This window comes from Equus caballus, chromosome 27 (assembly GCF_041296265.1).
Source record: "Equus caballus isolate H_3958 breed thoroughbred chromosome 27, TB-T2T, whole genome shotgun sequence".
Classification (NCBI taxonomy): Eukaryota; Metazoa; Chordata; class Mammalia; order Perissodactyla; family Equidae; genus Equus; species Equus caballus.
This window is the reverse complement of record NC_091710.1, coordinates 54,577,285-54,590,109: the sequence shown is the minus strand read 5'-3', so window position 1 is coordinate 54,590,109 and position 12,825 is coordinate 54,577,285. Positions and strand designations below refer to the sequence as shown.

General features: G+C 38.0%; 1 protein-coding gene across 2 annotated transcripts in view; it reads right to left on the bottom strand.

Annotated features, from left to right (window-relative positions):
- CSMD1 (CUB and Sushi multiple domains 1) overlaps positions 1 to 12,825 on the bottom strand; it is a 1,833,881-nt gene that overhangs the window by 532,347 nt on the left and 1,288,709 nt on the right. For both annotated transcript variants that reach the window (XM_023630572.2, XM_023630573.2), the window contains exon 10: positions 7,211 to 7,332. In XM_023630572.2, the coding sequence (XP_023486340.1) occupies positions 7,211 to 7,332 (122 nt within the window). The remainder of the gene's footprint in view (positions 1 to 7,210; positions 7,333 to 12,825) is intronic.

Below are 12,825 nucleotides of genomic sequence, written 5' to 3'. Positions count from 1 at the left end.
AGTGTTTAAAGGCAGAGAGTGAGTAGGTAAGAAAAGGTGACCACTTCTAAGACCTGCACAGCTAACTGGAGACAGGAAGAATGAACGACGGCATCTTCAGAGCATCAAGGAAAATGGTCCTTTCTGTCTCCCTTTATTCTACACTACACCCTCCCCGCCCTCATAGAAAGCAAAATATAAACATACAAAAAAATCTTGTCCACTTTTCTGTGAGGAGGACTAAGATTCACTCTTTTGGGCATATTCTGAACGTACAATTATTGAAGCTCCTCTTTTTAAGCTACTTTTATTACAAAAAAAAAAAAGCACAGTCAATCCTGCGGACTTTTCTCACAGCAGTGTCACCGGCGTATTTCACCTTCTGCATCTCTATAAGTAAGCACTGAGCCAGCTGAGATGCTCGTGTACGCACACTGAGTCCACGGCGCTGGCTCCTCTGTCTCCATCTCCTCAGCCATTCTCTTCCTCTTTACTGTACTCGACACAGTACTGACAGATTATCTTATAAAAATGTTGTATCCATCATGTGAGTGGATGGATATATACACATACACATGTGTGTGTGTGCAATTCATGCAATGGCTTAAAAATGCAAATCAAAAGCATGGACCTTGTTTTCTATTTTCTTTTATTTTGGAGTACCAAGAGATGATAAAAATAAGTAAATTTGGTTTAAGAAGTCAAGAATTGGACTGTTAGGAGAAAATAAATTCAGCAGAAAGAAGAGAATGCAGGTGCCCATGTGACAGAAAAGAAAGGATATTGAGAAGGGTGATTACAGACTTGAGAAAGAAACAGTCACAAGAGCCAAACTCACTTCATGAAAAAAGTTGCAAATATCAAAGAGTGATAATAGAGACAACATTGACAATAAAAGGGCTGGCGTGGAGAGACGTATAGATTGGAGAGTTGACAAGGACAAAATAATGAATCAGTAACATAAGATTAACGGTGATGGCCAAGAAGAACTACGGCAGCACTGTTAATGTGCAGTGAAAGGAAGCTGGAAGGGAACCCGCCTTCCTCCAGTGGCATTCAGTGACACAGAAGAGAAGTGAATGGGCAGAGAAATCGACCCCATCATCACTTCCGGGCTGGAAAAATGTCCGTGATGGAATTGATGAGGATGCTTCGTAAGTGTTATAGCCCGTAAGCATGTGTGTAATTTCTGCCCGCCCACCAATCTGTGAGTCCCCTAAGGAGTAAATAAAAGCTATTGAACTATATGTATTCAAATTCCATTTTAAAAATCTTAAACAATTATACATAAATTTAGTTTTACCTTAACTCTAAAATAATTTGAATGCAGGTGACAGCCTTTTCTATATCAATATGAATTTGTTACTTCAAATTACGTAAAAAATCCACTGGATAATAAAATAAGGTAATGCTCTTCCCCAGAAAGGAGACTGACAAACAGTTGGATTTTCTGACAAACACTAAATACAAAGGAATATTCCTGATTCTTTTAGATAGTAAGAGTTGTTCACTAAATATAAGACGTAAAGGAAATGCACACATTGCTCTGCCTAATGATCCACCCCTTAAGTTTCTCAAATCCATTTTCTTCTCTCCATACCTGATGCCATTGCCCTGAATTAGGGTCATATCATCTTCATAATTATAGTAAAGCCTAGCTATTTCTTGCTTCCAATTGTGTGGCTTTCAGGTCTGTCCACATGACTACTGGCAGAAGGCTCTAAGACACATTGGAATGTCATTCCTGTCCTCAGAATCCTATGTGGACATCCTTTGCCACTAGCATAAAACTTTCCTGTTTCCTGTCTCATTCTGGAAATAGCCACCTGCTGTCACTTCCCTCTCATTCCCTCAGCCTCTTTCCCTTCATGAGCTCATACAACTTGTCCTTCTTCGTGAAAAACTTCCTCACACTCAGTGCCTTCTCCTACAAAATGACCTTGATTTCCCTCCATGGAGTTGGGTTACCCCACTTCCATGACTCTCCTGTTCTCAAGACACACCGTATGTACGTAATGTGCACATTTCCCCAGTGGAGGGCCCGGGATACACACATGCCAGTTCAATGTGCAAGCATCAAACGAGTGTGGGGAGAACCCTGGTGACGTTTTAGAAAAGTGGACAGGCAGGGTGTGGCGATAAGAATTACATGTGCTTCTGAGTATTCATTGACTGAATCTATCTCAAACTAACTTTACAACTTCTCTCACATGTAATGTACAATGGGATCTTTTAAAACCCATATGAAGATGTTTATGAGGGTTATCTAGTTGATGATACTCGCTTGCCTACCAAAACAATTTTATGAATTTTTGAGCATTTATTTACTTAAAAGTTTGCTATAGTCTGAATGGTTGTGTCCCCTCAAATTCATATATTGAAAATTCAATGACCAATGTGGCGGTCTTGGGAAGTGAGGCCTTCGGGAAGTAGTTAGGTTACAAGGGCTGAGCCCTCTTAAATGGGATTGTGCCCTTATAAAAAGGGCCCTGGACGGCTCCCTTGCCCCTTCTGCCAGGTGAGGACACAGTGAGAAGTCGGTGGTCTGCAACCAGGAAGAGGGTCCTTGCCAGAACCAACCATGCTGGCACACTGATGTCACACCTCCAGTCTCCAGAACTGTGGGCAATAAATTTTTGTTGTTTATAAACCACCCAGTTTGTGCTATTTTGTTATAGCAACCTGGATGAACTAAGACAGAGTTCAAATGCTTTAAATCATTTAAATCCTCGGTTTAACACCAAAGAAAATATCCTCTGAGGAGCTCAGATTAAAATTAGATACTGAAATTATGTCATCACAGAAAGTATTTGAAAAAAATATATATGTATATATACACACACACGTATACCTATATATCCACATATAAAAAGATTCTAGGGAAAGCTGTCTTCCATGATATGTTTAATATTAGTTTTCAGTGAAAACCCCAGGGATGAACTTTTGTGAGCCTTTGCCTATAATTCGCATAATCTGTAGCCTACCAACCATAATATTACTTTCTTAGGAATTTGATCACAGGACTCCTCAGAGTTTTATCTGAGAAAAGATGAGCTGCTGAATGTGTTTACAATGAAATATATTAATAAGTATCTTATTACTGTATTAATTTTTATTGACTCTGTACTAACTGGCATGTAAGACCAATTATAACTTGAGAGTTTAGAAACAGGCATCTACACTAAATTGAATCTTCTTGAGGACCTGTCATTTTTTTTCACTCTTTCTGCCTACTCAGCAGGTTCTCCTAATATAACCTCCATATTATATATAATACATATTATGATAATAATATATATTAGTATAATGTGTGCTAATTAATATATAAATCAACATCTAGTATTCCCTTTAACTTGACATTCTACAATATTTTAAGTTGTAATATGCATTACTAAGAGACACTCTGAGCTTCCTAGTAATTATTGTCAAGGAGTAATATTATGTTAACAGTTGGCATAAACCGACACACATCACTTGGTTATAGAATAGTCAAAGCATAAATAAGACCAGGAAAGAGCATAAATCATCATGAGCGGTTATCTTTCAACAAAAGAGGAGTTTATTAACTAATCTCTAATTGACTTTGGAAATTGATTTTAGTTTGCTATTCCATCTTACTTCTCTAAAGTTTACAAAGCACACCAAACATACAAATTGAGGAGTACTGACCCTTCGTATCTGGAACTCTCTGTCCATGCTTCCAGAAGGAGTCACTGTCTGGACCCCTTTATATAATTCTTCTTTCCTCTTCTGCTCAATATGCAATGTACCCTCATCACCACGCGCTTCACCGGGAAACCCCCTTATTTGGAATGTCTCCCAAGGAATCAAATTAAGCCTAATTATACTTAATGGCAATGACTGCTGCTTAATTTGGATGGTAATTCTGCTTAATTGAGATGCCTTCAGGTGTCTAAGTGGCGCTCCAGCAAGAGTATCGGTGTGTGTGAGTGTATCAACCTGGAATGCCTCATTTCTTCTATGAACATTTCATCAGAATAAATGAAGAAAGGCCAAGAATTTTCTGAAGCAGTATAACACAAGCCTCATGCAACTTAACTTGTTAATTGTTGAGTGTTAAGAATCAACAAAATTTATACAAAATCTTTACAAAAATCTATGTAAATATACACAAAGATGAGAGAGAAAACTGAAACTTGTAAGATGAGAGAAATGTACAAACCCAGACTGCATAAATTCATTATTTTATTTGCCACTCTGCAGTTTGGCCAAGTTTAAAACTCAACTTCAAAATGGCAAAGAACACACTTTATGAGTTTTAACCAATTTCAGCCCACTGGTGTCTGGTAAAACAGCAAAACAATGGGATTTGAAAGATTATAAGCAAAAGATGAATCTGATGATAACCGAAATCTCCTTCTCGATAGTTTACTTGTCTGCATGTACCCAGATTCATCAGCCCTTTCTTCTGGCTTCCAGATGGTTCTTTCCTTAGGCTTCCTCAGAGCTTGACCACCAGCTTTTGATTCAATTGCACCTGAAGAGAAGTCTGCTAGGGACATTCTAGAAAATTTCTCCCCTTTCTAAGAAAGACACGTCTCCTTTCCTCACTGAACTGACTATGTCTTAGCATCTTATGACCTGAGGGGGGACATCGTCACTGCTCTGGATGGCGGAGCAGAAAACATTGTAAACACCTGGGCTCCTGAGTTAAGCCTGGAATCTCCCTGCCTCTGCCCTTTTGTTACGTGAACCATATTTCCCTAAAACCTTCTGGCTTTTAATCAGCTCTTCTGTTACCCACAGCCAAAAACATCCTGTTGACACACTGAATAACGTATTATTTCATTCCCTCTGGTACTCATCAAAGTGATAATGGAATAGATAGGTACAAAAAGAAATATCTCTTCTTCTAGGAGGAGGAAAGCTAATGAAGTGCTATCACAGTGCAATGAAAATAAAACATGCTTTTATCCTGCAGTAGGAGAAAAAAGGCTGTGCAATGTTAGAGAAGTGCACCTTCTCTGGATCTCAGCTTCCTCTCTGTGAGGTAAAGGGCTTAGACAATAGGAACCTTAAGCTACCTTTATTTACACAGAGATTTCAATTATTCTAATATGTGCAGGAAAGAAAGATAAACTCAGATATACAGGTATATCTTTCACATAGGAAAATATTTATGATTATCCATATGTAATCTGGATTTAAATGAATTTTGAAAATATTGGAAGGGCTTTAATCAAATTCCTAGAAGATTTACTTGGAGCCACTGCTTTCCCTGTTGGAACACCATGGGTCTTCCACTTCATCCATACAAAAGAGTTTACTACTTTCAAACCCTTTACATGGCATTTATGGTTGCAAAGATCCCTATCATTCATTAAAGGGAGGCCCAGCCCACTTTTCAACTGACCCTAAGAGGAACAGAATGCCATCAGCACGAGTCTCTCTGACTCTATTTGGCTTCTCTGCATGCCGCCATGCACCTCCCAGGTTTCAGCAGCGAACAACATCCTTGTGAATTCCAAACTACCTCTACCAGGTACATCCACTGGGATACACAGCAGGTGCCTCACTCTCATTATACCTAAAACCAAACTCATGATCCTTTCCTACACAAAACTGGTTTCTGAGGTCCTTTCCCTGGCTCAAGGTAGGGAGAACCTGGAATCTATTGTTCCAAACTGGAACAATTTGCAGAATAAAAGAAGGACGTTATTAATAATTGTGCAAGGAGAGCAGATGTAAGCAGGACTCCCCAGGGGAGGCTGGAACATACGCTCATTCTAGTAAGGGCTTCACCACCCACCCTCCATGCCATTGCTGCTTCCTCTCTTTGTCCTTCACTCACAGCCCCTGCAGTGCAAGGCCATCACGTGGGCATCACGTTAGCCAAGAGAACCACAAGCACCTGCCACCTCTTCCTTCCCCCTCACTCCTGGTATTCCACCCATCACCACCTCTTGCCGACGACAGCTAAGACACCTCTGGGACTCACTGCTCCTTCAGCACGCCCTCTGTGCCTGCTCTGTTTCAGACCGTGCCAACTCTCACTTGGGATCTCGTGGTAGATTCCACACTCTGCCTCCCACGCCTCCTCCTAAACAGCTATCATCGTGCAGTTTCTTCTTCTCAACATGAAAGGTCCATATGAAGAGGTCTCGTTAGTGCCAGATTTCGTGTTTGTCTTATCCGGGGTTTCCCCCAAATCAGAACATATATAAATTAACTGACCCATTCCACTGATTTAGTTGAATTAATTCTTTCTAGATATATTTTCTTTAAAAAAAATAAGCATCCAAGGAAAAAGTTTCCTCTGCCTCCCAAATTGCAAAAGTAACATAATTCAGGATTTTTCGGTTTCCCCAATCAGATACTTTCTGCTCCAATGACATCTCTAGCCCTATAATATAAAACACCTGTTTTTATTTGGACACCCATGAAATGGATATAATTCCTTTACCATTAATTCAATTCAACACCTCTATATCCCCAAACAAACAAACCCATTTTTTTTAGTATTCCTCCCTAAAGTTCCACTATCTAAACTTCAGCACTTATCTAAGTTTCAATGTCTTATGATTCAACTTGCTAGAAACCAAAGAAACAGAGCATACTAATTTTTTAAACATGTGTAAATGCAGAAAGTAATAAAAGGAATTCTCTCTAAACTAGCAACATGCTCTGTATTTTTAATGCAGATTTACAGCAAACCTTTCTTTTTTGACAGACAAATTAATGAGATGGCTTGTAAATAGTTATTAAATTATTAATGTTTTATTCTATTTATCTTCTGCTTGTTTACATTACCACTGCTCATGCCAATAGCTCATAGTAGAAAATGATATTGCACTTACTTAGGCACACATGTATTTATGTAGTCTTCACAACCACCCTCAAAAGTCAGTGCAGGATTATATCTTTTACAGATGAGGAATCTGAGGCTCAGGAAAGACAATCCACCTGTCCACATCCATAAAGTTTCTAAGTGGTAGAGCTGGACATAACTTGGACATGGACAAGAACATGAACACATCTTCTACAACCAGTAGGAGGCGACCACACTGAGAACTGCCACTTTATAATTGAATCTGAGACTAGCTTTCCAATTTTATGGGAATTTATAGACATGTAATGCAGCATGAGCTTTTCAATTTAAACAGCAAAATGCAAAGGTACATAACACTCACCAGGTTATTCATCTTAAATAGTTGGCTGAGTCAGAGTATTGACTGTATTAGCTCTATGGAGGTGGGGAGGAAAGCCTTACCTTGTCTGGATCCATTGTGGTAATGACCCACACACAGTGTGCGTTGTCTTCATACTGGACTGGATAATTAGGAGAGGTGATGACTCCACTGGGCCCGCGCAGATTCGATCCACATGTTCTAGCTAGAAATACAGAGATGATGTTATTTTCTGTAGCATTTCATCTATGTGGTGAAGAAATAATACGTACATGGAACTTCAAGTTAGCTATTTACTGACCATGATAAGAAATGATTCATGGGCTCAAGCTGGCAAGTGCATTTTGCCCAGCCTTTGGGACCATTGTCTGGTAGCTGCAACGCTGCACTGGAACTCTTCGTTATATTGTATTGCTCAAGGCACTACCACTCACAGAATGGCCTAACTGATGATAGCACCATGGAAAATGTCAAATCAAGTCAGTCCATTTCCAGTCCCATTCTGACTCAAAAAGAGTCTGTACGCACCTTTGGTTGCACACAGATGCAAGTGAAAAGCACAGTGTGGTGGAACTCAGGAGACCAGAGTTAACATCTCAACTCTGCCCTACACTATCTGACCTTGAATAAGTAATTCCAACTCCCACGGCTTCCTCCTTTCCTCCTTAAATGAGGATGCGGAAACAGATGATCTTTCAGGCATTAGATTCTATTCTACAACAAACCGTACCAATTTCTCTATGGCACAATGCAAATAGGAACTTAAAATATAGTTGACAATTTAAAGAAAGAAAATAGAAACAGTCACTCTAAAAAGAAAAAGAAAATACCTTAAAATTGAAAGACCAAACCAATCATAGAAATAACATGACCCAATAGATATGGGTAAATTTGGGATATGAAAATATGTCGGCTGACCTCCTCTTTGAGAAAGGAGTTAGTCTTTTTTCAAATCAATAGACAACTTTTGGAAATCAAATGTCAGCCTGAACTCTAGTCTTCACATTAATAATTTAAACTGGGTTTGAGAAAAGAGCAGAAGAAACTAATTCACAAGTAAGAACTAATATGAAAGAAGCTATGGTTCATTTTCCTAAGACATCATATCACACCAACTGATTAAACTGTCATCCATGAAGGATTAATCCTAATCGTGACCCTTCCTTCCTTTGCTCTTTTTGTTGACTGAGCACTCACTACACATCAGGCATCGTTCTAGGAGATTCAGCTACAAAACCAAATAGAACAGGATTCTGGCTTCCAAGGGTCATCTTGGGGGAAAGTCAGGAAAAATCATCTAACCATCTATTCCTAGCTACCTCCAGGAATATATATTTCTCTTTTCCATTTATACTGACATAGCAATAATATAAAGTAGGCTTATCCCTAACAATACTTCTCTAATCTATGTAACTATTAATTTATAGATCTCTCTTTCCTACGAGCTTGCCAACTCCTTGACCTTGGGAGCAGCATCCTCCTCTTACTGATCTGAGTATCTTCAGCATCACATCCGATGTCTATCGTGGATGTATGAAAATGTGACAAATGACTTTAGACAACTTTCTGTTGTTTGATACTAACTTACTATGAAAATAATCAACTAAAAATTAATCTACTCCACACTGATTAACAAAAAATATGAAAAATCAACTTTTAAAATATTGGCATTTACTTTTCAAATGAACATTTCTTAAATGAAGATGGATAAAAGATGATCTGGTTTTCAAAACTCAGTAGGTGTGCCATGGCTCACAAGGCCATCAGATGGAGAACTGCACGCAAACACCTACACCTCTACACTCAGATACTTCACTCTCTGATGAGTCTATTTTTAGGAACGTGTTCTCCCAGAGCATCAGGAACTTTGCATCTGAAATATTCTTGAAGCACTCTAACATTAACAGCCTTAATTAGGAAATCTTAGAAGGAAAGTTATCATCAATAAAATCTGAGTTATAATATCTTTAAGTTACATGTTCCTCCTTTGTTAAATTTAATACTGAGTAGCTGATACAAACATAATGTAGTTTTCCTCAATAAATATTTGTTGAGTTAATTTTGAATTAATAGTATCAAAGTGCCAGTCTAAGTATTTCAAACTTTGAAAAACATACATCGGAAGAATTTGTGCAGTTGGGAACTAAACTGTCACGTTCCCACTGACAATTTGTCCTCATCCAACCATTAGCCCCAGCCATCACTCTGCTGAAGAGTTCACCAAGTCTGACCCTCTGTCAATGGCCTTGTGTCCTGTGGTCTGCTTTGAAGCTCGACCCCTAACACAACTTATTAAAATCAGTTACTCGCTCTCCACGAAATTCATCTTACACATTGCTTGGGGAAATTTTCAGTTATTTTTTTTTCAGTGAGATAACTTTTAGTAAAATATTTATAGGAGACTAGCATATTTTCCACATTTTCATGCATACATAGAGCTGTGTTTCACAGATCAAGTTATGAATCTAGTCCTAACTTAGATATTTCTCAGCTAAAGTTGTCAAATTAATTCATAAAATAATTTTTTCTTTTTTCTTAGAAATATATTTCTATTTTTGCAATGCATTTTTCTAATAAATTAATTTTTTAACTTGTTTTTACCCACACTTTTATTTTTTTTTAAAGATGGGCCCTGAGCTAAGATCTGTTGGCAATCTTCCTCTGATTTTTTTTCCTTCTCCCCAAAGCCCCCCAGTACATAGTTGTATATTCTAGTTGTAGGGCCTTCTGGTTGTGCTATATGGGATGCCGCCTCAGCATGGCTTGACAAGTGATGCTAGGTCCTTGCTTGGGATACTATCTGGTGGCTGCTGAAGCGGAGTGCATGAACTTAATGATTCAGCCACAGGGCCAGCCCCCACCCACACTTTTAATCAAACCATGAAAATAATCAGCTGAAATAAAATATGTGGGAAAATTCAGGGCAGAGATTATTTTCTGTTTTGCTTACTGTAAAGCCTCAACAATTAGAATAATTCCTGACATTTGATAGTTTCCCCCATAAATACTTGTTGTACAGTCACGTGCCACATAACAATGTTTTGGTCAACAATGGACTGCATATATGATGGTGGTCCCGTAAGATGAGTTAATATAGCCTAGGAGTGTAGTAGGCTATACTACCTATGTTTGTGTAGGTACGCTCTATGTTTGCACAACGACGAAATTGCCTAATGGTGCCTTTCTCAGAATGTGTCCCTATGTTCCGCTGACTATAGTTTTTGAGTAGGTGCAACAACCTTAAATAATATGATCTAACTATAATTATTTAATCCTAATCCTCCTTCTTAGGAAATTGTCAAAAACGTTAGCTAGTACCTCAATCTTTGCCCTCCTAAATCACCCCATCCTAATCATCTGCTTCTTCATCATCTGATGATCCTACCACCAACACACCAATTATGATTCATTGGGAAGTGCTTTCCTGTATCAAGGCTTTCCTGCTAGTCACAGATAATTCTCAGATTTTCCATTGGCAACTACTCAAAGTTCAATCATTTATGTATAGTCTTCATCAAATAATAATAATGTATCTTGAGTTAGTAGGATTTCTATGCCCTATTATCCAGCTCCACATGGTGGCTGAAGCACAGACTGAACATTGTTTTCTAGATCTCCTGCAGACAATCTATTACCCGGGATTTTTTTCTATTCTGTCATTCTGTGCTGAAAGTGTTATATTAAACTGCAATTTCTCTGAATTTTAGAGCAGAGAGAGTAGAGTAAACCACATCACTTCCTCTGTCACACCCATATCTTTCTCCTTCATCAGCTTCAAGCATCTGAAGGGTAATTTCCGTCTTGTCCACTATTTGCTAAATTTCTTAAAAATCCAATCTTTTGGAAGAATGAAAAGAGCTAAAGAAGAACACAGAATAGCCTGAGAGACTAGAGATGAACCAAGACTAAGAACTCCATTGAAATGCACCAAATGCATGAGTGGGAATAGCCCCAGGAGCCATGGAAACGATCACTTAGGGTGTTTCTGCCATTTGCCCTGAGCTCATGTTCAGTTAGAATGGGGAGGAGGAGTCAGCCTTTAAGAAAGGAGAAAACAATGGGTGGTGAGAGAATGGGGCAATGCATGCAGAACCTTCTAAAGAATGTTTGGTATCCGTTTATCTACAGACCACATCTATGTTGCTTTGCCAGCTGTTTTTGTGCTATAGTTAAATACAAACTTGACTGATGTTCTGGGGATTCATAAAGTAATGCTACGATCTGACTCAGAAGGTTAGAAACCTGCAGCTCTATCAGCTTGCCTGTCTCCTTCCTCTCATGGACTTTTTGCTGGCTCCTCACTCCACACTAGCTGTGGATTGTGTAGCTTCTTAGACAAGTAGAAAGCTTCACAAACCCGTTCTGATTACAACTGAGCAATTCCACAGCATCCTTGGAGATGAGGGAGCTTCTTCTCCAACAGTTGAATACTAAACATGTATTCAACTAGTCTACAAAGTATTTAATTGACCAACATAATTAATTAAAATATACTAGTGTCAAGCAAGTTTCTAGAGCAAAATTTGAATATATTTCCCTAATTGAAATGTATGTGTGCATGTTTATATATTATAATCGAACACCACTTTCTAGTCCCGCTAAGGTCGTTTGCTTTGTCAAAATCTTCCTGGAAATATAACGTCTAATATAAATTAAGATACACTTAAATGCTTAATTATGTTGAATAAATGGTCTTTCATAATAACTGTGACCTAATATACAGCTAATATTACTCATGTGACGGTGATTCAAATTTGTAAGCTCAAATTTTATTTATATCCTATGTTTTTAAAATAAAATGATAATTCACTAAGTGATAAGTGAAATATAATGTATCAAGAGGGAAAGTGGGAAGGGAGAAAACAACTAATTTTGAATGCCAATATATACCATTGATTATTTAATCAATGAATATTTGTTAAGTATAAAACATATTTCTTTCACATAATTTATCTTATGTAATATTATAATAATGTATCTATTTATGTAAATTCAGTTCCAGGAATCTATAGCATTGAATAGTAACTATTAATTAATCAAATTAATTGAAGAGAAGAATATTCTAATTGACTAAATTTAAATTAATAAGGTATCTGGACTCACATCTCAAGCTTTGTTGAAGCAAATTAGTAATTATGTTGGATAGTCTATTTCTTGTACGTTTTTAGGAGAAAGAATTTTTATCCACTGCAGATTTTATGTCTATATCCAGAGTGTCAACCAAAATGGACAAGGTATGTCACAGAGGCTAACAGCTTTCTTCTATTAATCACGCGTGGGTTCCAGGCCTCGTTTATGCAGTTACTAGATGTCTAATCTCAAATTACCTCAATTTAAGCTTCTCAGTTTATTCAATCAGTATAATCATCATAGCTTCATCTATGATTGCTGTAAGGGTTGAAGGAAAGAGTGTAAGCATTCAGCACACTGCCCAATAGGTCATAGCCTAAGTATTAAAAAGTATACACTAAATGCTTTTACAAGTTGGGCACTGATTTAGGCATTGAGGATCCAGCAGAGAGAGAACAAAATTAAGTTCTTTGCCTTCATCAAGCAATTAACAAATAAACATGAGGACACCTAATGTCAGGAGGACATGAGCTTTACAGAAAGGCAAAGGGAGAGTTTGGAGAATATCCAGAAGGGATTTGCTATGGAAGACAGGTGGTCATGGAAGGACTTTGGCTGAGATAACAAC